The following is a 26,761-nucleotide window of genomic DNA, read 5'->3' on the forward strand; positions in this document are numbered from 1 at the left end:
CTTTCTTTGTCTCTCTTTCTTTCCCAGTGTCTCTTCCTTATTCTCCTCTCCATCTGTAGACTTGCCCAAATTTCTGAACACAGTCTGATACTTTTTTTTTCCAGGTATAATAAACCCTTTTTATATAGATCAATGTTGTTTTAAATCCCAAACTCCTAGATAGCAGGCTCCCACCAAAATAGCTTGATTTATATGAGCACTTAGTAAATATTTAGCAAAACACTTGAATTTTTAGATGACTTTGGGATTTCTAGTTTTGATTTTGTTTGCTCCTGTTTCTACACGTAAAAGTTGTGCTGGGAATTCTGAGACTGGACTTCAAGACTATATAAGGTGCATGTCCTCTTCAGCACCATTAATTCATTCATGTTCATCTGTCTTCTTCTTGGGCTTTTGGGCTTTTTCTCTCCATAAATACTTTCAAGGACAAGTGAGAATTGTCCTTTCGGCTATCTATTGTTAAAGTAAAAACCTAGGGAGGAATTCTGCCAGGCTTGGTTGAGAGTATTGTATGATGCTTCTTATGTTGATGGGGGTAAATCTATTAAAAGAGAAAGCTTTTAGCACATCAAAGCTGTTTCCTATCAAAGTGTAAGGCAGGGCAAGAAGTGGTGGCTCATGCCTCTAATCCCAGCACTTCCGGAGGCTGAAGGGGGCAGATCCCCTGACCATAGGAGTTTGAGACTAGCCTGAATAACATGGTGAACCATCTCTATAAAAAATACAAAAAGATTTAGTTGGGCATGGTAGTGTGTGCCTGTAGTCTCAGCTACCTGGGAGGCTGAACTGGGAGGATCAACTGAGCCGGGGAGGTCAAGGCTGCAGTGATCTGTGGTTGTACCACTACATTCCAGCCTGTGCAACAGAGTAAGACCCTGTCTAAAAAAAAAAAAAAAAAAAAAAAAAAAAAAAAAAAAAAACCAAAAAAACAAACCAAAACCAGAACCAAAACCAACCAAACAAACAAAAGACAGGTATAGCTGTCTGATTATAATGCTTCATGAGGGTAAGGACTGCTGTGTTTGATTTTTTTGGAGAGGCTCACCACATTTCTGAGCCTCAGTTTTCTTGAGGATAAATAAGGAGGACAGTTTTCTTATTTCCCTTGCTGAGATTTTTGCAAGAAACCAGTGAAATTGTGTCAATATGAAATACTTTAAAAAGTAAAGATGCATATATAAATGTTAAAATAACAGCAATAGCGATAGAAATACTACTATAGAAATACTACTATAGGCCGGGTGTGGTGGCTCACGCCTGTAATCCAAGCACTTTGGAGGCCAAGGCAGGCAGATCCCCTGAGGTTGGAAGTTCAAGACCAGCCTGACCAACACGGTGAAACCCCATCTTAAAAAAAAAAAAAAAAAAAAAGAAATACTACTATAAAAATTATCCACAGCAAAGAACAAATGAAGTTATCAAAAGAGGGAGTAAAATAGAGAAAGCCTCCTTTAGTTTGGGGAATAGAAAGGGTAAAGGAAACAGAAAGACAGGTTCCTGAATTTCACCTGTGGCAAAAAAAGAGAGTGAAGGAGGAAGAAAATTAGCAAAAGTTTCACTATGGAGACTCAATAGAAACACCCAACTTAGCCAGGCATGGTGGCTCATGCCTATAATCCCAGCACTTTGGAGGCTGAGGTGGGAAGATCGCTTGAGGCCAGCTTGGGCAACACAGAGAGACCCCGTTTCTACAAAAAAATTAAAAAATTAGCCAGGTATAGTGGCTCATGTCTGTAATTCCAGTGCTTTGGAGACTGGAGTGGGAAGACCACCTGAGCCTGGGGGGTTGAGGCTGCAGTGAAACATGATTGCACCATTGCATTCCAGACTGGGTGTCAGAGTAAGACCAGGTCTCAAAAACAAAACCAAAACAAAGCAAAACAAAAATCATCAAAAAACAACCAAACCAAAAAACACCCAAGTTGGAAGAAAGCGGGAGAGGTGGGTCTACAACGCAAGAATGTTAAGGATGGAGTATCGTGCACTCTTCTTGTATCAACAGCAACTTTTCTCAATAAAGTGAGAGCCAAGGTATCAATAAGAACAGCATTTCCCAAAATGTGTGCTGTGGCATGTTTGACCTTATGATCCAAGAATCTGGGAAAATGCTTAGTAAATGCCCCATGCTATATTGTTCCATTAAAGAACCATTATGCACAGTGGTTTACCAAAGCCTCCAAAGGAAAGAGTTAACTTTTGCTTAATTCAGCATTTAGTTTCTCAATTTAATCCTCTCCTGCACCTGTACCTTTTTTGGTAAAATTTGTTATCACCAGACACAACCGGTTTTCTGAGAAGCACCATTTCGGAAAGTCTGGCTAAATTCTTGCACTTGCAGAACTGGAAATTCTCAGGTATGTTCAGGCTCCCATTTCTGGATAAGGGGCTTTGAGCTAAAGAGTGTCCTGCCCTGAACTAGCAAGCTGAGAACAAAGACAAATTTTCAAATGTGGACCCACTGGTCTGCAGTGTGAACATATTGGTGAGCTCTGGACCAGCCAGGAAAATTATCCTTGGAAACCAAGCCTTGGCCAACCTCTCAGTGACCCTTGGTATTTGCCTGAGTCTCTTGGATATTTTCCAAAAAAATTTTTGGCAGAAATGCAGAACACAGTTGGGGAAGGGAAGCAAATCCTTAGAGATAAAGGTAGGAGCAGACTTCGGCCTATGTAGTCATTCATTTATCAAAGCATTTATTCGTTCATCAAATGTTTGTTGCATGTGGACCTCATGCTTGACATTGTGCTAGGTGCTGGGGCTAACGGTGTAATCTTAAGGGGTTCACCTATGCACATCAGTGCAAGGAAGTAAAGATGATCTGAGAGGAAATCTGTTCAGAGTATAGTGGGCACAGTCTTGAGTGAGAGAGAGGAAGCAATCAAAAAAGGCTTCATGGAGGAGGTGACTTTCTAGCTGAGCCTTGAAAGAGGAGTGTAGTCTGCATTTTAACAAGATCCTCAGGTGATTAAAGTTCTAGAATGTGAGTCCTACCTGGGCTCCCCTTGATGATTATTTGAAGATATTTTCCAAACTCATCATTGACATTCACACATAAGCCAGAAATAGTTTTCTTATGAATTAATGACAAGCTCTACCTCACCCATGGCCTTTTTGGCCAACTTGTTTTATAGCTGCTGTCTTGTTATCTTATCTGCCACTCCTCTGGGCAGATAATGACTTAGAAGGGGAGGTTTGATCTGAATTTCTTTCTTTTTACTTTCGTTTGTTTGTTTTGAGACAGGGCCTTGCTCTGTTGCCCAGGCTGGAGTATGGTGGTGTGATCTTGGTTCACTGCAACCTCTGCCTCCTGGGCTCAAGTGATTTTCCTACCTCTGCCTTTTGTGGATAGCTCGAACAATGGTTGCTCACTACTATGCCCAGCTATTTTTTTTTTTTTTTTTTTTTTTTTGTAGAGATGGTGATTCATCATGTTAACCAAGCTGGTCTCACGCTCCTGAGCTCAGGTGATCCACCTGACTCAGCCTCCCAAAGTGCTGGGATAACAGGCATGAGCTACCATGCGTGGCCCTCTTTTTACTTTTTGTTACGGAAAGTTTTAAATGTATACACAATTTGACAGGATAATATAATAAATCCCCATGTTCTCATAACCCAGCTTCTGCAGTCATGCATTAGTGACCAATCTTGTTTTATCTCTATCCCCACATATTATGTTACAACAAATCCATCCATTACAGCATTTCATCAGTAAATTCAAATGGCCCTTAAAATGTATTTTTTAAAATTAGGAGCATACAGATTCATATGTTGAAGTAGACATAGTCTGTACCAGCAAAAATCTGAAAGGGTTCTAACAGCTGTTTAAATTCTAGATACCCAAATACCAAATGTCAGCAGCCACCAAGTGGCAAAACTTATGAAAGTAACCAATGAAGCAGGGCCATTTGGGGGAAACGTGCATATCTGCAAAATCTATGGGTATCGGGAACGTGGCCTTCCCATGATGACACACTTCAGACAGGGTCTTCATCATCTGGAACCATCTGAATGCTCTTCAGAGCTTCAAGCAAGAAATTCACAAGAAATAAGTCACAGGGGTCTGTAATTTTAATACCCCATTTCTCGGTGGCAATCTCAGGTGTGGAAAGAGCCAGAGAACATTGAGAGAAGTCACAGGGAGAGATCCAATGAATCCACATTCAGTGCTCCAACTTGTGGGCATCGTTAAGCCTTCTGGATCAGTTGCCTGCACCAAGACCTGTTATTTCAAAGTTTACAGACACACCTGATCTTCCCCCATACCTAATTGAAGTCCACCTGAAGCGGTTTTGATGGTTGAGCAGTCAAATCTATGTTTCAAGCTCTGGAGATCTTGGGTCAGATGGAAAGAACACGTGGTTTGGTTTGTCTTTCATCCTGTGAGTATTTACTGACCACTGACCTTATCATCCTCAGCAGATGTGGTCAGACCTGGGGCTTGGCTGTGGCTCACTGGACCAGCCTACAACCAGATAATAGGTTGTGACAAAGCCTTCGGACCAACCATCCATTATCAACTGCATCTTCTGTGGGAGTGAGAGACTGGTTGCCTTGTTTTCAGGAGCCTCTCTCTGTCTCTTTTCTGTGTTGAATCCCTTTTCTGGCTCCCGTGTCTTTTCCTTGACTTACTCCTTTCTTTTTGAGAGGCACATTCTCCCATGACTTCCTGAGAAAAGATGTATGGTGGACAATTTATTTGAGATCTTAAATGTCTGGAAATGTCTTTATTCTTCTCTCTCCCTTGAATGATAATTTAGTTGGGTCTAGAATTGAAGTTGTGAATAATTTTCTTTCAGGATTTTTGAAGTCATCTTTTCACTGTTATTTAGTCTTTAGAAATCCTGATAATTCTGAAGCCATTATTAATCCATATGTGGGATGCTTCCTTTCTTTAAAAGTTTACTGAACTGGAGAGAAATTTTATCCTTGAACATCTGAAATTTCACCAAGATGCGCCTTGGTATGTCTTGCTTCATTCACTTTATTGAGTATTGGGGGATTCTTTTAATCTGAAAACTGATGTATTCAGTTCTGGGATTTTTTTCATATATTACTTCTTTGATAATTTCCTCTCTTTAATTTTCTTTGTTCTTTCCTTTTGGTGGAACTTTCCTTCTAGATGTTAGATTTCTGGGAATGAGTCTCAAATTTTATTATATACATTCTTGAAGATTTTAATTGTTTTTAGAGAATATTTTCCTCCTTTTTTATTGTGGTAAAATATACATAACATGAATTTTGCCATTTTAACTATTTTTAAGTATACAGTTCAATGGCATTATGCACATTCGCATTGTTGGGAATGGATGCTGGGCATCCATTCCCAGAACATTTCCATCTTCAGAACTGAAACTCTGTACCCATCAAACAATAACTCCCTATTTCCCTCTCCTCATAGTCTCTGGCAACCACCATTCTACTTTCTGTCTCATGAATCAGACCACTCTAGGTGTTTCATATAAGTGGAATCATATAATATTTGTCCTTTTGTGACTGGCTTCTTTTATTTAGCATAGTATTTTAAAGGTTGATCCAAGTTGTAGCACGTGTCAGAATTTCCTTGCTTTTAAAGATTGAATAATTTTCCATTTTATATATATACCACATTTTGTTTATTTATTCATCCATTGATGGACACCTGGGTTACTTCCATATTTTCCATCTTTGTGATTTTTATGTTACTTCTTGAGGCTCCCTCAACATTAAATTATAATCCTTCTACTATTTTTATTTTATTTTTTTCAGCTCCAGCTCAAAGGAGCGTCTACTGGTTTTTTTTTTTTTAATCTACCCACATAATTTTTAATTCCTAAGAGATCCGTTTTGCTTCTCTGGCTGTTTTATTTTTTCAACCTGTTCTTGTCTTGTGGACACAATATAGTTTCTTATTCTCTGGGGATGTTACTGACCTAGTCTTGAAGTTTTCTTCTACATCTTGCATTATTTGTTACCTTATACTTCATTTTTTTTTATTTCCGGAAAACCACAGGTCTTTGATTTCAGAAGAGTTTCTCCCATCTGATTATCTTTGGTTGCCTCATCATATTTGAAAGTGAGACACTGAAAAGCTGCTTGGTAGTTTTTTTTGCAGGAGGATGGAGCTTGTTAATGGGTGGGTGGATTGTATCCTTTCTCTAGAGGACTCCTACAAATTTTTTCTTTTGGACTGGTCACATCCTTGGAGAGAAATTCTCCAAGTTCTGTCCAGGAAAGCAATTTGGGGAAGGAGCTTCCTTGTTCAACATTGCAGCTTTCCATTAATCTCATTTTCAGCTTGACACCCAAACTCTTCTCTCTGCTGTGCCTGGTGTCTAGAGTCATTCTGTTTCATCTCACCAGAGAGAAAATCTCTAATCCTTTGCCTGGGTTGGTGAGGAAGTGGGGGCCTGGCTCTGTGGGGTGGCAGACGATCTCTGGATCTCTGGCAGTTCCATGACTTCATAAGCAGACTTTTGAAGATTTCTCCTACCCTGTATTCCTGATATCAAGGCAATATCTTCAGTTAGTACCTCCAATTTCTGGGCTTTCCTAGAGTTTTGCAGAACAAATTGACTTTCTTCTTGTTGGCTACTATTTCTGCAGGATTTAGATTTCAGTGTCATCTACTTTGTAAAATTAGTTGATACCCAACCAGCTATTTTCCATTGTCTAAGATTTTTGTCACCATTCTCATTTCTTCTTCTGTTCTCCTAATTTGTCCTTGAGTGTTTACATCCTTTTAAACTCATTTACAAAAAATTCTGGGTACATTGTAGGTGTATACATTTACGGGGTACATGAGATGTTTTGATACAGGCATGCAATGTGAAATAAGCACATCATGGAGAATGGGGTATCCATCCGCTCAAGCATTTACCATTTACCTTACAGACAATGCAATTACACCCTTCAGTTTATTTTAAAAATGTACAATTAAGTTATTATTGACTATATTCACCCTATTGTGCTACCAAATAGCACTTACTGTCATTTTAAGTGATCTTAGAAGGGATGGGAGTAAAACAGGTAGGTTCAATATTTCATTATTAACCAAAAGTCCTCTTGCTTATTTCAATGTATTTCAGTATGGCATTATTATTTACCTTTAAGCTGCAACAAATTTTTATTCCAGTGACATGTCTACTACTGGTCATTGTTTTTATTCTTATCAAATTTTCTAGTCTGAATATAAACAGAAAAACTGGAAAAGGTAATAGCTTGTATCTCTAGAATCTTCCATTATCATCATCACCATCATCACCATCAATACTTATTGAGTTCTGGTTGTGTTCTAAGAAGTAACATGAAAACGTTTTAACTTTTATTATCTAATCTCCACAATTGCACTTGGGTAAATACTATCACAACCCCCATTTTACAAGGCAGAAAGACCAAGCTTCAGAAAGATCGAGGCACTTGTGTAAAATCACAAGCACATCAAGGAAAAGGATTTTAACTTTAATGGCTGGTCTCTAGACAGGCTCTGTAGACAGGGATGTGTGTGAGACATCTGAGGCAATGGTGTGCATGGGAATCTTGACTGGGGGTGCACCATTCCCCATGAAGGCATTTAGAAATGTAGGAGTATCTGTGGTGGTCTCAGTGATTTGTGTGTGCTACTGGCATTTGGTAGAAAGACTCGAAGTACTAATGTCCTGCCATGCTATGAATTGTCCTCCAATGAAGAATGGACAAATCCCCACACACCTATTGGTAGGTGTGTGAGAGAAGTTCTAATGAAAAGCATATAAGCCACCCAGTAAAAAGTCGTTGGTTATTTTGTATCCATGATTAGAGTGACGAGTTGGTTCGGTTTTGCAAATGATTACATCATGACGTCATCAAGAATTGAGGGTTGGCATGAACTCGTCCTCTGAGTCAGGTAGCAAATTCCAGCTACAAAACTAATAGACAGTGAACTAAGCCTAAATTTGCCAACACTCTTTCAACTTGCCTAGGGCCTCACTTCTTTGAGATCCAGGAGGGCAGAGACCTTGCTGATCTTATTTTCCACTTGATAGAGATAAAGGAATAGCTGGAATAGAGCCCGGTACATAATAGATGCTCAATAAATGGCCAGCTTGTGCTCCTCACCAAGCTATGTGCCCTGGTGCAGCGCTGTGTCTGCATGGAGAAAATGTGCCATCTTCAAATTCACACACAGGTGCAATATGAACTACCAGGAACCCAGTCTAGGGGGAAATTCTTGAGACATGTGTCCCTCAAATTGAGGTTAAGTATGCTTTCAACAAATAGACTTTCAATACATAGAGGAAGAAACACTTCTGTGTCCTTGACAATGCTTGATCCATCAACCTCTAACAGAACAAGACATGCTGGACTAGAACCCATATGTGGTGTGCCACCTCCTAGTCTCCAGGGCCCCAGGACTCCCCTGGATCTACATGGGGTGGTAGAAAGAACACAGAAATCCACAACTTGAAGAACACTCTTCTTGAATGTGTATTTTTCCAAAGTACTTTTCTTTGCCAGCACCTACTCTAATTTGGTGATTTTATGGAAAGCTTCTCAGGCTTGGTTTAATAAATAAAAGTATTGATTGTTTTGAGACTGTTGGCTCTTTTTCTTTACCATTCTGGAAATGAATTATTTTGAGCCTTGTCAATATGTTCCACACAATCCTGTTTATATCGATTTGAATCATCTTACAATCCTTCTGCATTGGGATGGAGTAGTTTTAGTATTGGGAATATGTCCATTCTTCATTGGGGGACAGCCCACAGCATGGCAGGCATTAGTACTTTGGCTCTTTCCACCAAATGCCAGTAATACCCCAAATTATTGAGAGCACCACAAATGCTCCCTCACATTTCTAAATGCCTTCATGGGGAATGGAGCTCCCCCATGGAGATTCCCTGGTACACCACTGTTGTGCCTAAACTTATTATAAATTACAGAGAAGTGAGAGTTGAAAATAGCCAGGACTGAAAATCACAAGACACCCTAGGGGTGTCTTGTCATCTGCAAACGCCTGGCAGAATTGGTCTCCCATCTTCTTTCTGCACACCCTTCCTGTCTCTCTTTGTCCTTTGGACTTTGGAGTCCTTGTGATGAAACTGATCAAGCCCAGAACTGCGCTATGTCAATGGGAAAACACTTCCAGTACCTTAGAGAAAGCGCAACAGGAAGGGTGTAGGACATGTTGTTTAGAATTTGTTTGTTTTCATATGTAACACGATAGCTCCAGGTTCCAAATCTATACATCTGTCTGACAATACTGCACGTACCTGGTACAGTGCCAAGAGCTAGAATGCTTTGTTGTGTTTTATCCTTACAGCATTTTTGCTCAACTTAAAACGGCTTTCACATTCCCATTTTATAGATGAAGAAACCAAGGCTTTAAAAAAGTACGAAACTTGGCCAGGCATGGTGGCTCACGCCTGTAATCCCAGCACTTTGGGAGGCTGAGGCCGGTGGCTCACTTGAGGTCAGGAGTTTGAGACTGGCCCGGGCAACATGGTGAAACCCCGTCTGTTCTAAAAATATAAACATTAGTTGAGCATGGTGGCTCGCATCTGTAGTCTCAGTTGCTTGGGGTGGCTGGGGTGGGAGGATTGCTTGAACCCGGGAGGCGGAGGTTGCAGTAAACTGAGATTGTGCCACTGCACTTCAGCCTGGGTGACAGGTGAGACTCCATTTACAAATAAAAAAAAGAGAGAGATACAAAACTCGTCCATAGTAAACTGTCCCCAATGTCTGTTCTGGCAACAGAATAGTCTCTTGCTATAAAATTATTGAAAAAGGATTAAGGGAGGGAATGGGAAGAGGAGATTAGAAAAAGTAGTTTCAATTCAAAGCATATGCAAACCTCATCTCCCAGGGCATATCAAGCAGCATCATTAGTATCTGACCTGTCATTACCAGCTGGAGTGCCAGTTCATTTCAGACCAATGAAGGAAAAAGCCTTTGCAGGCAGTTTTCTAAGTGGTACTGGGAAAGGGGTGAATTGGCTGCTTCATCAACAAACCACGATAGAATGTGGGCACCAGTTTCAGCCACAGAGTCTGCTGCTGCCTGGAGAATTTGGCGGCAGCATTGTTTCCAGACTCTCCGCAAAAAAAAAAAAAAAAAAAAAAACAAACAAACAAAAAAAAAAACAAACAAACAAAAGAAAAGAAAAAAGAAAGCCAAGATCGGATATCTGGGGAGAGGAAGGAAGGGAGGAAATTGGCTGGTTTGTCGGAAGAAACCGGATGCTATGGCTTCCAGGGATCCAGGATGGGAAAAAATGGTTAATGATTCATCCACACCACTCATTCATGCATGCATTCATTTCATAATACTTATTAAGCATCCACCACGTGCCAGATTTTCTACTAGATGCTGAAACTACAGGAACTGACAAATATCCCTGTCCTCATAGAGCTTATATTTTAACGAGAGGGACACAGACTGTAAACATATAAACAATTAAAAGAGTATATCAGATGGAGAGAAGTATTTTGGTCAAAAGGCAGCAGGGAAGGGGGAGCAGAGCGTGAGCAGGGTGGGTGAGTGGGTGGGGTCCTGATTTTAAACAGTAATCATAGAAGACCTCATGAAGCGACATTTGAGTAAAGACTTTGTAAAAGTACCATGCTTGGCACTGTTCTAAGCAGGCATTTTGCAATTATTATGTCATGAATGCTCCCAACAACCCCAAGAAATATAGCTATGATTTTTCCGGTTTTACAAATGTAACATGATACATTCATGATACATCTGAACTTCAGAGACTGAGGTTCAGAGATGCAGTGACTTCAGAGATCACACAGCTAGAAACTAGGAGAATTGGAATTTGAATACAGACTTGCTTTAACTTTGGCGGCTGAGCGCTTGCATGTCCGTGCATACGCGGCCCACAAACCGGCTTTGGGAAAGGGCAAGTTATGAGTGCAAATGGAGCCTTGCAGGTACCCACCAAGTGCACATGGTGCTACCACCCGTAGGTGGATTTGATGGGAGAGGGGCGGCTGGCGATTTTCACCGGGCTGATTTGGCTCTCAGTCTGTGGCCGGGGAGTTTGGTGGCTCAGCTGCAGGCAAGGTGGGCCGGTGGGGGAGGGAGTGAAACTGCAAGGGTTGTCCCGGGACATTGCCGGCCGGAACCTCACCCCGCCGCCAGCTGCTCCAGTCAATAAGGCAGGGGCCTAGCAAGCGCTCGTCACTCTCCTGGTGGGGTTCGCTCGGGTGTTCCTAGCCGGGTTGAAGGGGGCTAGGGAGCTGAGCTCCGGAAGGGCGGTCTAGAAGCCCCAGCGTCCTCTCCTAGAGAGGCTGGCAGCTCCGGAGGCCGGTGCGCAGAGGGCAGGCAGAGCCACACATTGCGTGGAGTCCCCGAGTGCATTCTTGGGAGAGCCCCCGGCGCGGGACAGAGCGTCGGAGGGGCGCCCGGGAGCCCTGCGGGACACCAAGAGAGGCGAGGGTGGGGCTACTGCACAGCAAACAGGGAGGAACTACGGCGCGCTGGGTAGAAAGAGTAAGAGAGAGACGCACGCACTTTGCTGGTGAGGGGTCACACGAAGAGCTTAAGAAAGGCCTAAAGAGGTAGCGGGTGTGAGCTAGCCTCGGGGGCGGGTGCCTTGGAAAGGGGTTGCAGGAAGGAGGCCAGGAGAAGGAGCCGGGTGTAGGAAGAAGCGAGAGGGAACGCTTGCTTGGACAGAGCGTGCCGTGCCAAAGCGCGAAAACAGCGGGTCAAAGAGGGACATCAGGAATGGCCTGGGGACCCCCGGAAAGTGGCGGAAGCGGTGCCCTTGGCGCAGCAAAGAGAGAAGGGAGCAAACGCTGAGACAGAGACAGTCCTGGGCGCCGGAGAGCAGGAGCCCCCTGCGCATCAGGGAAGGGAACGTAGAGCCTGCGCGCTCAGAGAAAGGGGCTTACCGATGCCTGCTAGGGTGGCGCGCACTGGGGCTCTAGAAAAGAGGGTTGAGAACCCCCAGGTGAGTGCCTAGGAAGGTCAAAGGAGTCAGCAAAGTCTGCGGAAGAACTTCCCCGAGTTGGAGAGGAAACTCATCCTGGAAGCTGGAAGGGAGAGGAGAACTAGGCTGGGAGAAGTTTGATCAGGGCTCTGAGCACCAAGCCGAGTGCAGAGGAGCTGCTGATAATTGCGGGGAGAGCTCTGAGACCCCGAGAAAGGTGAGGAGGAGGTGTGAGGACAAAGAACTCCTAGCGCGCACGAGCGGGAGGAGGTAGTCGCAGAGAACTGGCGGAGTCCCCTGCAGGGGCACGAAGCCGCCCGGGTCTCTCCTCCCAGGCTGCCTCTGGCCGTAATTCACTCACCATTATGGAAAAGACCAAAGCCACGATGTTGATGGGGTACGCAGGGCAGAAACACGAGACGATGGTGAGCCACAGGTAGTTCTTGGGCAAGGGGACGTCCTCCTCGGTTTTGTCATCTTCAGTGTTGGCCTCGGGGCTGCTGTCCAAAGCCCTCTTGAAGTCCGGGCTGGGGGCGTACTGAGACATGGGCGAGGCCGGTGGCGCAGGGAGGGTGGAGGAGCGCACGGTCTGTGTGGTCTAGGGCTCTGGCCGCTGGTTCGTGGCGAGGCTCTGAAAAGCCAGCGGCTCGGGGCTCAAGGGAGACGTGACCTCACCCCTTCTGCGTCCTTCTCCAGCACCCGCCCGGGCTCAGGGACCCCGGCCAAGAGACTCCTCACAAGGAGGAAGGGAGGGAGAAAAGGAGTGACGGGGGGCGGGGAGGACAGAGGGAGCGTCAGCACGAGAAACAGGGGACAGGCAGACGAAGGCACCCCGCTCCCTGAAGGACACACCCAGACACCGTCGGAGGGACCCATAGACTCACACTGAGAAGTCTGGAATAAAAGGAGGCTCCGGGAAGGAGGATGCAAAGGTCCATTAAGTTCCAAATTGGCCAGCCCGCGAGCTAAGGATGACCAGCGCATTTTTAAAAGCCACTTAATTCAAATACATTTAGAGAGGACAAGACCAACCCTATCCAGCTGGCAACAGACTCACTACTTGCTCTTGACTTCAGTGTTTTACCTTAACTGTCTGGTGTGTGGGCATTTGTCTCCTGTGCCTTAGACCTTGAACACTGAGCTCCAGGAATCTCTCCTCCCCCTCGCCCCACTACCCCAGGTGGGCTAGGAACCAGCTGCCCAGCTTTGGCTTCAAAGCTTTCCACACTCTACAGGGAGCTCAAGAGACGGGAGTCCAGTACAGTCACTCAGTGGGCACTGCCCAGTCCGTGCCTGTCCGGGTGTCCTCCCCAGTGTGGAAACAAGGAATTCTTCTCTCCACTTTTCCACCTGCAGGACCCCTGGGGAGAAATGCAGGTAGATAAGGCTGGCCTAGGCAATCTAGGTGGATGAGTGGGTTGGGGAGAAAAGAAAGGTATTCACTTTGGGGACTACAAGGAGAAAAGCAATTGTATCAGTGTCTAAGCTATTCATGAGAGGGCCATATGGACCAGAACTGAGGCTTGAATCCAGACAGAACTGGGAAATTGTCACTTCAGGAAAGTCCCTTCATCTTGCTAAGCTCCTATTTCTCCATCTGAAAAAGGGGAAATAATAATAGTCCCTGCCTCATAAAGTCATAGTGACTCTTCTATGAGTGGTACATTACAGGTAAATCCACATGCTCAATAAATATTAGCTATTATTAGCATGCTATTCCTCCTTATATTCTGAAACATAAAGTGCATTATACAGTATCCTAAACTTGATATCCCTTGCAAATATTTCACCAAAAATCCAGATATTCTGAACTGCAGGACCACAAATAAATGAAAATAATTTGATTATGCACAGTGTCAAAAGCAATTGCTCACATCATCAAAAGATTAATACTCAAAAGTATTAATCATCTTCTTGGCTCCCTCAGAATGTAAGCTGATTGCTTGGGACATTCTCACTTATCTCATGAGCCATTCTTATTTGGTTATCTGCCTACCTCATTGGACTGCACACTCCCCGAGAAAGGGGGTCATCTGGCTCATCTTCGTGTCAGCATCTGGCACAGTTCCTGGTACAAGGGATGTGCTTAGTGTAGCTTTCTGGGTGAACACACGAAGATGAACTAGTACATTCTCCACCATGGCTTCTTTTCCATTTTGATGGATTAATGAAACGGGAATAGCTAGAAGATGAGATTCATCTACTGAATTCTCAACCAAGTCTTTGCATTGGCTGTCCCCTCTGCTTCAGCAGCTTTACTCTGACTGTCACATGGCTCCTCTTTCTTATTCTTCAGGTGACAGCTTAAGTAACTTCCTCAAAGAGAGGTGTTTATTTTTGATTTATCTAGCATAGGTCTCCATCATTAGTTTACACTGGCCAGCTTGTTATTTTGTGTGTGTGTAGTGTGTGTCACAACTGTAATTTATTTCTTTACTTGTCCACTGTCTGTTCTTTCTCTAGACTGTAACCTGTTCAGAACTATATTTCCAGGACTTAAGAATTGTCCTGGCACATAGTAGGAATGCAAGAAATGTTTCTTGAATGAATTGACCAAAATTACTTGGAAGTATTAAAAGAATGATTTTCAGGTCTTGATCAAGACCTACTCGGATTAGAATTTCCCAGGTAGCACCCCAGAAATCTGTACTTTTAATGCCTGAGAAAACTGTATTTTTAGAACACCCCCTGGTGATTCTGGTGCAACTGAGCAATTTCTCAGATCCAAGTTGTCTCTAATTCTTAGGGCACAGTTCTGGATCTTTAGTTTAGAGATTCTCTCAGGTGTCTCAAACTCATTGTGTCAAAGAGGAACTCATTTTCTTCCCCAAGAACCTGCTTCTTAAGGCTTGGTCATTGGTCAATGAACCCTGCCCACTTTTCCAGTCTCTTCTGCCAAATATCTCCTTTCTTATTTATTAACTATTTATTTTTAGAGACAAGAGTCTCACTCTGTTGCCCAGGCTGGAGTGCAGTTGGACAATCACAGCTCACTGCAGCCTCGAACTCCTGGCTTCAAGCAATCCTCCCACCCTGACCTCCCAAAGTGCTGGTATTGCAGGCATGCACCACCATGCCCAGAATTCTCTCCTTTCTTACTGCACTTCAGTTACATAGACATTTTTCCCGCTTTCTCCAACATACCTAACCTTTTCCCACCCCAAAGTCTCTGTACCTACTGTTCCTCCTGGAATGCATTCTCTCTTCTCTAACTATTGGTTCCTTCTTACCCTCCAGGACCCCCTAACTCACATGTTGTCTCCTGACAGAGGCCTTCCCTGGCCATCATATCTAAAGTGGGCTCCATCCTCTTATTCTGCATCCCATTTCCTTGTTTATTTCCTATGTCAGACATGGTCTTATTGATTGATTGATTTGTCTTCTTATTTACTGTCTTTTCCATTAGAAAGGAAGCTCCACAAGGGCAGAGATTTTTTTTTTTCTGTTTTGTTTGCTTTGTTATCCCAAACACCCAGCACCGTGCCTGGCCCTTAGTAGGCGCTCAATAGATAATTCATTGTGTGAATAGACTGTGAATTTAGTCATCCAAGTTAGGCACGTGGCAGCATTCTTCTTCTCTTTCCTTCAGCCTCTCCATGAACTATTCATCAAACGATTGATTCCTTCTCAAATGTGACTCTTCATTCCATGTCCTCGTTCCCCATCCTCCTGGCCTTCCAATTCTGGCTCTAATTCACAGTGAAAAAAGGGCTCTCTGAACCAAATTTGTGATCTGAGCCTAGTGAATTTATTTTAAAAATATTTTTGTTTTTATTTTTCCCCCTTCTTTTCACAGGTGTTGATGAGGCTAGTTAATTTCTTTGGTGCCAGTAGCCCAAGGTTTGGGTGCCAAATGCAATTTTGCTTTTCAAAGTTTTGAACTGTATTGTTCACTGTAACCTACTAGTGTCATCTAAGGAAAGCCAAAAGGTGGGGTTATTGACTCATTTCCTTCTGCCAGGAAAACAGCTGTTTAACATGAGCTGAACACTCTAGAATTGCCAAACATCGACCAAGCACCCACTGTTGCACTGAGTGCATTCCCTGTGTGTATCATCTCGTTTAATTCCTATAGCAAATTTTCTGAGGGAGGTGGTGAGGTTTTCTTTTTCACAAATGAGGAGAGCTAGGGAATATATCAGTGAAGGAACATGCGTAAAGTCTTCTAGCTAAGAGGCGGTGCCAGAATTTGAACTAGGTCTGAGATATTTGTTCAGCTAGCAGGTCCAGGCCAGAAAGGTAAATGGATATCTCTGACATTCATTGGAGTTATTACACTCTGCTCACGGAAGATGGATTAATAGCTTGTTGACTGGTCTAAGATGTAGCAGTGAAATTGCCATCACTTGAAACTTTTCAAATTAAATCGAAATGAAAGTGCCTACACCAGAAAGTGTAATGTATATGGCGCTGGTACTTGAGGGATGCATTAGATCACTCAGTGGGGTTTCTAGCTCTAATTTCCTGAGCTTCACTAATTTTCTCTTGAGAGATCAGTTTATTGCTCTTGGATGAACCCTACTGGCTGATTGCTTAATAATATGGCAATACCTACCCTCTTTAAAATGAGACAGAGGAGAAAGCAACTTTCTAATAGCCAGTCTAGGAGAAGGGAAAGGCTTTACTGCAGCTTTCTGGATTCCGGTGTAGCAACTTATCTTTCTGATCTTTGAAACCAGTTTTATTTTCAAATGTAAAAGTAATATGTATTCATTGTAGAAAATTGAGAAAAACATAAACAGAAAGAGGTATTATCCAAGTAACCACTACAAACAGAAGGGGCTATTTCCTTCTGGTCCTCTTTCTACATGTATATATTATTTTCCACTAAAATGAAATTATATACAACGTTGTTTCCTCTTTTTTTCCACTCAATGTTATATGATAATTAACATCCTTTGCAGATATATTCATGGTCTGCATAATTTCCCACTGATTAAATGGATTATTATTTATGTCATCATGCCCTGATCACTAAATATTGAAGTTATTTTTAGTGTTTGCACATTGTTATTTTAAAAATTGCTGTGATGAATCTCTTTTGTATCTGAGCATCTGCATACATGAACTTTTCTTTGTGAATTGTGATCTTACAGAGTAGATATCAGTCTTTGAAAGGGCAGAGAAAAAATTCAGATGGACTGGTTAAGAAGTTGTATCATGAGATACGTACAAAAGGTATAATTAAAATTTAGAACGAGGAAACAAGCACAGAGTCAATGGACTACAGACATGAGATGCTTCATAAGAGATGAAATGAGACGATTCAAAGAACAACTTCCCAATGCCAAATGGATTCCCGAATCTAACATTCAATGGCAATAGATTGCTGTTGAATCTATGAATGTGTACTGGAAATCTACGCTTTTTTATCTTAGCTATGTCTAGGATTCCAAAATAAAAGTGGGCTGGGGTAGGGGGGTGGGTGGGGTGGGGGTGGAGAGAGAGAGAGAAAAGAGAGAGAGAGAGAGAGAGAGAGAGAGAGAGAGAGAGAGAAGAGAGAGATTGATTCTGCTGATCTGTGAGAATGCAAGACAAAGAGTCCAGATCTTTAGGAAATGGTAAGAGGTTGAAAGCATTTGCTGCCAAATTTCACATTAGTCTCAAGTGCCAGCTGTTAGTAGTCATAAAGTAACTGCTGTGGTCTCAGGGGTTTGCTACAAAATAACAGTGTCTTTTTGGCTAATATTATTAGAAAACCATTTGCCTTTCCACTTTCCAACAACTTTGGTCATCTCAAAAGGAAAAAAAAAAAAAAAGGAAAAACAGAGAAGAGGAAGTATAAGGGGGCAGCTGATCAGAGGAAAGGAAGTATAACGGGGAAGCAGATTCAGTATCCTTCCTTCCTTCCTTCCTTCCTTCCTTCCTTCCTTCCTTCCTCCCTTCCTTCCTTCCTTCCTTCTTTCCTTCCTTTCTTCCTCCCTCCCTCCCTCCCTTCCTTCCTTTCTCTCTCTCTCTCTCTCTCTCTTTCTTTTTCTCTTTCTTTTCTTTTCTGAGTCAGAGTCACCCAGGCTGGAGTACAGTGGTGTGACCTCAGCTCACTGCAGCCTCTTACTTCTGGGTTCAAGTGATTCTCCTGCCTCAGCCTCTCGAGTAGCTGGGATTATAGTTGCCTGCCACCACACCTGTCTAATTTTTGTATTTTCAGTAGAGACGGGGTTCCACCATGTTGGCCAGGCTGGTCTCAAATTCCTGACTTCAGGTGATCCGCCCCCCTTGGCCTTCCAAAGTGCTGTGATTACATGCATGAGCCACCACACCTGGTCTTGTTATTTCTTAAGCCATGCCTTTTCATAAAACTACTTTTGGTCAGGGGACCATATTAAATAAAACTCAGCCTTTCAGGCTTAAAATGCAATTCTTTCCCTATTTGTCCTCCATTGTACCAGATACTAAGAAAGCGGCCACCTGTCACTCTTCTTGCTGAATTGATGATACAAAATGCTGTGTATTGGACCATATGCTGTAGCTCACGGATGAGCTGTTCATAGTAATTAGCAAATATAGCAGTGGTAATGGAAATCAGAGGGAAACTACCCATACTCTAATTTACTGGCTTTGACATTCCTCACTGTCTCTTCTAGTCTGTGGATCCAGGTGCGATTTTCATACACTTGCAGTAAAAGTACACACACAATTTGGCATCTTGATTTTTTTCTAAAAACTTAATGCTCTATACCAAACCCTTTGCAAATTGTGGCCCTCTGCTTAATCATTTTTGATCACTTTAAAAATTGTATGATACTATAACTGTTTTCCTTTTGCTAGGTACTTTTGGGGAATCTGTTATCTTTTGTATTAAAAATAAGAAAGCATGGCTGGGCACTGTGGCTCACACCTGTAATCCCAGCACTTTGGGAGACCGAGGTGGGAAGATTGCTTGAGCCCAGGAGTTTGAAACCAGCCTGGGCAACATGGTGAAACCCCGACTCTACAGAAAATACCAACAAAATTAACAGGGTTTGGTGGTGTGTACCTGTAGTCCTAGCCGGTCAGGAGGCTAAGGTCGGATAATTGATTTTGTCCAAGAGGTTGAGGCTGCAGTGAGCTGTGTTTGTACCAGTGAACTCCAGCCTGGGTGACAAAGTTAGACACACACAAACACACACACACACACACACACACACGGAGCAGGACTTTTAGAGAGGCTTCTAAGCCCTATTTCTTTCCTCTCTTCCCTCACCAACCTACCTAGGAAAGTACCATGGCCTCATCAGAAGAAATGGAGACACTCAAAGCAAGTCTGTCTATGCTGGGAGCATGGGGGAGAGGTCTCATGAAGCAGAATTATTTCCAAAGACTCTGAACTCCAAACCACTTAGGGTTTGAAGGGCTGAAAGTTGGGTAGGGAATTGCAACCAGAGTGACGGATAATGGAGGCACTGGGAGTGGTAGATGAGCAGAGTTGGTCTGGAGAGGGTGATAGGAAGACTGGGTTGGAGGAGATGAGAATTGCACTTTGGTGTGTCCTAGAGAGGGAGAACAAAGTTCCTGCTTGGAGCACACTATTTGGTGCACCTAAGTTAAGGAGGACAGATATTCTGGATTTTTTTGTCAGCCTGTATACTTTATTAGTTACATCTTATTATTCATTAAAAAATATTTATTTGGCTACCCTGTGTCAGGCAGTGTTTGGGTGCTGGAGACAGAGTGACAAGCAAGAAAGCCATGATTCCTACCCTTATGGACAAACAAATAAGATAATTTGGGATGAAGGAAATAAAATAGGATAATGTGATAGTGACTTGGGAGAGTAGAGGATGGGATGCCTAGACAAGGGATGCTAGACATATTCTGTTTAACCCCAGGGCTATGTTCTACCTTTCTCTACCTTGTCGTCTGCTCCAGAAGACCATCATAAATGTTCTACATCAAGGACCAGCAAATAATGGTCCGCTGCCTGTTTTTGTAAATAAAGTTTTATTGGAACACAGCCACACTCATTCATTTATATACTGTCTATAATACAATGGCAGAGTTAAGTAGGTATGACAGAGACTGCATGACTTGAAAAGCTGAAAATACTTACTAGAAAACATTTGTCAACCCCTATTCTATATCAACAAGCTTTCTTGTCTTCTGGTATCGGATGGGTTTGGCCAAGAGGGAGTCCTAGAGAATGGAGAAGAATGGAGGAGTGTGGAGGGTGGTGACAGAGTGGAGTGGTTTCCTCCCTGTCCCCCCTCCTTTCCTTGAGCTGGGTGAATCACTGGGTTGAAAGCCACACATCCTCTAAGGGCAGCTGTCTTCATCGAGCTCTCCTTTTGTATTCTGGAACATTCCTGCCTTCTTCCCTTCAGGCCTAAGAAGGGTAACACCCATCTCTTTCTCGGGGAGTTCTGTCCTATCCCTTATGGGTAGTATCCCCACACTTTCGTAAATAGTCCTTCCTCTAATGTTCCTGCTGTGAATGTGCTGACCGAATCCTGCTGGGTGTATGGCTGATTGAGAACACCTCCTTGGGGATGTAATGTTTGCATAGAGATCTGGTGACTAAGGAGAAGCCAGACATTTGAAGAGCTGAGGAAATAGCATTCCAGGCAATGGGAATGGCATGTGCAAAGGCCTTGGGGTGGAAAAAAAACTCAGAGTGCTTAAGAAACAGAAAGAAGGCCATTGAGAGTAGGAGATAAGATAGAAGAGGTAAGTACAACCAGTCCATGTAGGGTCTTTTCAGCACCAGTAAAGACTCTGGATTTTATTCTAAGAACAGGAAACAAAGGAAACATTTTGTTTTATTTTTGTTCATTTATTTAAAAAAATTTTTTTAAGAGTCTTACTATGTTGCTCAGGCTGGTCTTGAACTCTTGACTTCAAGCAATCCTCCCAAATCAGCCTCCCAAGTAGCTGCAATTATAGGCACGTGCCATTGCATCCAACCTTTAAGTATTTTAACCCAGATTTGGATACGAGCTGATTAATGTTCTTTTTCTGCTAATCAGTTGCATTAACGATTGCCATATATGAGAGTAATCAACTGATCTTGGGAAATTTATTGGAAGGAAGCTTTATTTCATCAGTTCCTAGAAGAGTTAGACTGCTAGGCATTGGGACAGGCAGGAATGAGACAGAACAGATCTGGGGACCTCACCATAAAAGTTAGTCTCTTCTCATCTGGCTCCTAATCGCTAATCTGTGTCTATGGATCAAACTCTAAACTGTTGGAAGAGAGAGTCTGGCTTAAATCAAGTCTAGTGTCCCTTGGATTTCAATTTGTAGTTAGTGTTGTGAAGCAAAGGGATCATCTATCCCTTGATTTGTTCACAAATGCTGCTTGAATGCATGCCTTATACTAGGTTCTGGGGATGCATATGATGATTAGCTAAACAAACCTTGCTTATGCTCTTTGTGGAGCTTGTATTCTAGGGGTAAGTGAGTCCCTTCCTCAAAATAAAAATTAAAAAAAAGCAAACAAAAATTGAGTTATTTGAAGATGTACAAACAAATAATTTCAAAATGCTCCTCAAGGGCAGGGCTTTTATCTGGTCACAGTTGTATATCCTGAGACTGAATAGTGCCTGGCACATAGTAGGTGTTCAACAAAGATTAGTGGACTGACAGCCTGAGACAGATGATGGTAGCAAGATACTTTGATAGAATGGTAAGGGAAGAACTCACTAAGATGTTAACATGTAAGCAGAGATCTGTAGCATGGAAAGAAAAAGGCATGTGAAAAGTAGGGATTTAAGCCCATTAGGCAGGAGGAATCGAATGACCAGAGGCTCTGAAGTGAGAAAGTGCTTGATGACACATTAGGCGTGCACATGTATCTTAGGGAAAGGGGAACTGATGTGAACTAGACACATCCCCTCCAAAAAGATGTAATTCAACAGGCATTTCTGGAAGTGGCTGTGGCATCCTTTAATTGAGAACCTCAAGGGGACTGACGGTAAAGCGAGTTGCCTTGTGAATGATTGAATTGCAGTAGCCCTAAAAATGAGGCTTTCACAATGGATTTTAGTGCTTCAGAGTTGAAGAAGATTTTTTAAATTCCCACATCCACTCTTACGGTTTCTGAAATATTTCAGAGCAAAAGCACCTAATCTTGGGGTTATATGAGCTGAAGAGCCCTTTTGGGCTGGATCTCTGTTGTCCTGTGACCACAAGGAAGAGTGCAGTCTTTCATCCTGGGCTGGTTTTGCTCTTTAGTTCTCTGAAGCCTCTCTTTTCTGACCTCTGTCTCTTTGCCTCTAATTTCTTATACCACCTACCACTGGTTGAAATGATGATGGACACTTTCCATAAAGCAACAACTTTCATCTCAGAGCTTGTGCCTTATACAGCTGTCGTCTGCTCCTCTAAATATGACACCCAAATCTCTTTACCTTCTAATTGCTTGCTGACATTATTTGTACATTGTCAAGGTTACGACATGTACATGTTGTTTTCTATGATATAAAGAAGGTAATTCTTTTGGGCTTTGCCCAAAGGTGGTTTCTCACAATTGAAATCACCAATTGATAGTTTCAGTAGTGTTACGTAAGTATGATTTACTGCAGAATCAAGTAACATGATTGAATTTATAGAGAAGGACCTCATCCTATTTCATTACAGTTGAGTCCTTCAAAGGAGACTATAATTAATAAAAACTGGGAGAAAGGATCATTGGGAGGGCAGAAGTGTATTAGTCCATTTTCACACTGCTGATAAAGGCTTAACTGAGACTGGGTATTTATAAAGAAAAAGAGGTTTAATGGACTCACAGTTCCATGTGCCTGGGGAGGCCTTACCATCATGGTGGAAGGTGAAAGCCACGGCTTACATGGTGACAAGTAAAAGAGAATGAGGCCAAGTAAAAGGGGAAACCCCTCATAAAACCATCAGATCTCGTAAGACATGTTTACTACCACGAGAACAGTATGGAGGAAACTGCCCCCACGATTCAGTTATCTCACACCAGGTCCCTCCCACACATATGGGAATTGTGGGAGCTACAATTCAAGATGAGATCTGGGAGGCGACACAGCCAAACCATATCAAGATTAAGAGGATACAGCATATTGTAACTGTATAACTATTGTTATTTCTAATATATGCCATTCAATTTCATCAAGTTAATCTAGAGTCTTTGTAAGTATATAATTTATCTATTTTGTTTTTAGAGCACTCTAACTTTGTGATCTAATTTAGGCCGTTTGTATTTCATGCTTACTGAATATATGTCATCCTGAGACTTGATTTTATTGCACTCCTGTCTTAATTTCTATAGCTATTAAAAGACTTGTTATTTCATAGGACAAATCCAACCACCTTGCTTTCCTTCTTCAAATCCTCTTGGCTATTCTTGGCTCTTTGTTTTTCTTTGTGAAATGAATTTTTTTAAAAAAAATTTAATTTCAGGTGCAGAGGGCTAGTTAATGTTACTCTTCGCTTCGTTTTACATACTGTCATTGGTTCATTCAAGGCTCTGCCCTTGTTTTGCTTGATTTTTTTAATCCCCTCCATCCCCCAATCTTAGGCACCCACTAAAAGGTCTTTGGCTTATATATCTGGATACATATGTATCATAAGGCATTATTTTGTGTATATATGCTCTTAAATGATACAAACAATATTTTGTAACAGAGACCACCGTTTCTTACCTTTTAAAAGCAAGATGATTTTTGGATGTATTTATGCTGCTGTAGGTACATCTAATTAATTCCTTTTAGCAGCTGGAGAGTATTTCAAAGCATGCATCTATTATAGCTTACTGATACATTTATCTAGTAATGGACATCTAGTGGTCTTTAGCTCCCTATAAGACAAACGCTGTTGCAATGCACATTCTTAAATATGCCAGCTTAGAGTTCTGTGTGAGAGTTTCTATAGAGTATATACATTCAGGGGCATGGTTGCTAAGACCTAGGGTATACATAGATTTTCTTTCACTAACTATCGCTGCATTGTTTTCTAGAATGACTGTACTTGCTTACATGCCCATCAAAATGCATGCAGATTCTTGTTATTAGCTTATTTTCCAGCTTTTGCCAGTCTTATGGAAGTAAATTGGTATCTAACTGTTTTAATTTGCATTTTCTTGATTACTAGTGAGATTGAACATTTATTCATGTATTTTGCAGCCATTCAGATTTCTCTATATGCAAATTATCTGTCAATATATTCTTCTGAATTTTGTATTTCTATTAGAGTTTTCATCTTCTCTTGTTGATTTTGTTTTATTTTCTAGATGTTAATTTCTTGTTTGTTTTATATGTTACAAATATCTTTCAGGTTACCATTTATCTATTAACTATGTGATAACTTTCTTTAAACAGGGAACCTTAATTTTGATGTACCAGCAGTCTTCCACCTATGGTGTGGGATTTTAAATTTTATTTAATAAGTCATTTTCCATTTAGAAGTCACAAAAGTATTATCTGACAGTTTCTTCTACTAGATTTCTGCTTTCACATTTTACATTTACACCCTCAAGGCATTTGGAGCTCACCTTTGTAAAGGTGTGAGTCAGGGATTCACTTTCAGTTTTGTTCAAATAATGAGTTATTAGGTTGGAGCAAAAGTAATTGTGGTTTTGCATTATGTTCAAGGGCAAAAACCACGATTACTTTTGGACCAACCTAGTGGTTTCCTCCAAACCATCCATGATTATACGTTGCTGTAGTTCCCACTTCCCACACCAGTACTGCATGTTTTTTTTTTTATTGCTATGCATTTGTATGACATATTAATATCTGATAGTGTGATTCCTCCTCATTACTTTTTTTTCAACTTTTAAGTTTAGGGGTACATGTGGAGGATGTGCAGGTTTTGTCACACAAGTTAACGTGTGCCGTGGTGGTTGCTGCACGGATCATTCCATGGCCTAGGTATGTAGCCCAGTATGCATTAGCTATTCTTCCTGATGCTCTGCCTTCCTGATGCCCACCCTCCCATCCCCATCTCTAGACCAACTGTGTGTTGTTCCCCATTACTTTTATTAAAAAATTAGCCGAGACAATTCATATTTTCTTTAAATAGGTTTCCTGAAGCACAAACATGTATATTTCATGGATTGAAAAAAATGAAAAGGTTATCAAATCTTCCCAAATTTATTTGTATGTATTCAAGGCTTCTTCTGTGTATTTTGATAATGTTTTATAATTTTCTTCATAATTATAGTCATTATAGTTTTTCTTGCTGTTTAAATGGGATCTATTTTTTCTATTACATATTCTAATTGGTAGTTCTGAGAATGTAGAAAGTATACTGATATTTGTATGTTGTTATTCTGGATATTCTTATTGGTTCTAATGGTTTGTCTACAGATTTTCTTGCATTTTCTGTATAGCTAATCATATTGGTTGAAGAAGCTTCTTTTTCTATTCTTAAACATCATTTATTTTTCTTAATTACAATTTTTGTAACCTGATAGGAAATATTTTCTTCTTACTGACTTCAATGGGGATTCTTCTAGAGTTTCACCAGTACATCTATTTGTGATACATTTTTAAAGAAAATGTTAATTTACTTATTAATTGAAGTTTTGTTGCAATTTTAAAGTATAGCTTTACATGAATATCATTCATATGTGGCCAGAATAGGCATAAGTAAACCTAGGTGATTCAGAGTGAGGTCTTATAATCAGTTGCCATAGTTGTTTTGGATAAATATTGTTTATCATATTAAGCAAGTTTCCATTAAATTATTAATGTAAAAATTATTTATAACTGTTGGATTTTGTTGGTTATTTTTTCTGCATGAGTTGAGATAATTATTCTATTATTTGGTAATTATTTTTTCATTTGTATTTTCTGTTCTTCATTTTCTGAGTCTCCTATTAAATAAATTTTGAATCTGCTAGATTGTCCTTTGTGACTCTTAGTGTTCATATCATATTTTGCATGTCTTTTCCCCCTTAAATTCTTGACCATTTTTCCAGGCTGTACAGCAAATTAAAATTTTAGGTGGTATAACTTTTCATTTCTTAGAGCTCCTTCCTATTTTCTGATAATGTCTTTTCACTAGAGCTTATAATTGTCAACACTAATTATTATTTTAAAATGAATGTCTTCTTGGACCTCTCTGAAGCTACTAACTATAATTTAAAACATTTTCTTGTTTGGGTATAGTGGCTCATTCCTATAATCCCAGCATTTTGGGAGACTGAGGTGAGATGATCGCTTGATCTCAGGAGTTTAAGACCAGCTTGGACAACATAGTGAGACCCCATCTCTACAAAAAAATTAAAAATTAGCCAGGCATGGTAGTGTGGCTGTAGTCTCAGCTACTTGGGAGGCTGAGATGAGAGGATCACTTGACCCCAGGAGGTCAAGACTATTGTAAGCCATGATTGGGCCACTGTACTCCAGCCTGGGCAGCAGAGTGAGACCCTGCCTTAAATAAAAATATTATTTTTTTCTTTTATACCTTCTCTTTTTTTTTGGTCGAAGTTCAGTTGTGCTGTTCGTTCATCTTAGTTCACAAATGTTTGAGGATCCTTGGTTGTCCATTCATATTCAGAGTGGAATTCATTGATTAATACTACCAGCTATCGTGGATTTTCTCCACATTATATAATAGTGTTTTCAGTATGACCTCTTCTTTGAATGGGAGGTCATTATCTTAGATAACCTTCACAGTAGCTATATTAGTTATCTACTGCTGCATAACAAATTATCCCTAAACTTAGCAGCTTGAAACCACAAATATGCAAATATGTATCATTTCACGTGGAGGTATTATCTCATAGTTTCTGTGAGTCAGAAATCTGGGCACAGCTTAGATCGATATCTCTGACTCAGGCTCTCTCACAAGGCTGGAGCTGTAGTCATTGCGAAGCTTGATTGGATGGTGTGGATGGCAGATCCATGTCCAAGCTTACTCACATAGCTGTTGGTTGGCCTCATGCTCTTGGTGACTGTTGGCTGGAGACGTCAATTCCTTACT

At 41.4% G+C, this 26,761-nt stretch overlaps 1 protein-coding gene and 1 long non-coding RNA gene across 3 annotated transcripts in view; one reads left to right on the forward strand and one right to left on the reverse strand.

The window, feature by feature from the left end:
* The window catches only part of TMEM233 (transmembrane protein 233), a 50,311-nt gene extending 37,626 nt beyond the window's left edge, over positions 1–12,685 (reverse strand). The window contains exon 1 of one of the 2 annotated variants that reach the window (XM_003932196.4): positions 12,255–12,651. In XM_003932196.4, coding sequence (XP_003932245.1) covers positions 12,255–12,440 — 186 coding nt within the window. In that variant the 5' untranslated portion in view covers positions 12,441–12,651. Of the gene's footprint in view, positions 1–12,254 lie in introns of both variants that reach the window. The other variant, XM_074402168.1, reaches the window with a different exon arrangement.
* LOC104652046 (uncharacterized) overlaps positions 11,316–26,761 on the forward strand; it is a 217,943-nt gene continuing 202,497 nt past the window's right edge. The window contains exon 1 of the long non-coding RNA XR_745399.3: positions 11,316–12,110. This is a non-coding gene — a long non-coding RNA (uncharacterized LOC104652046). The remainder of the gene's footprint in view (positions 12,111–26,761) is intronic.

Source organism: Saimiri boliviensis, chromosome 7 (genome assembly GCF_048565385.1).
Source record: "Saimiri boliviensis isolate mSaiBol1 chromosome 7, mSaiBol1.pri, whole genome shotgun sequence".
NCBI classification, from domain to species: domain Eukaryota; kingdom Metazoa; phylum Chordata; class Mammalia; order Primates; family Cebidae; genus Saimiri; species Saimiri boliviensis.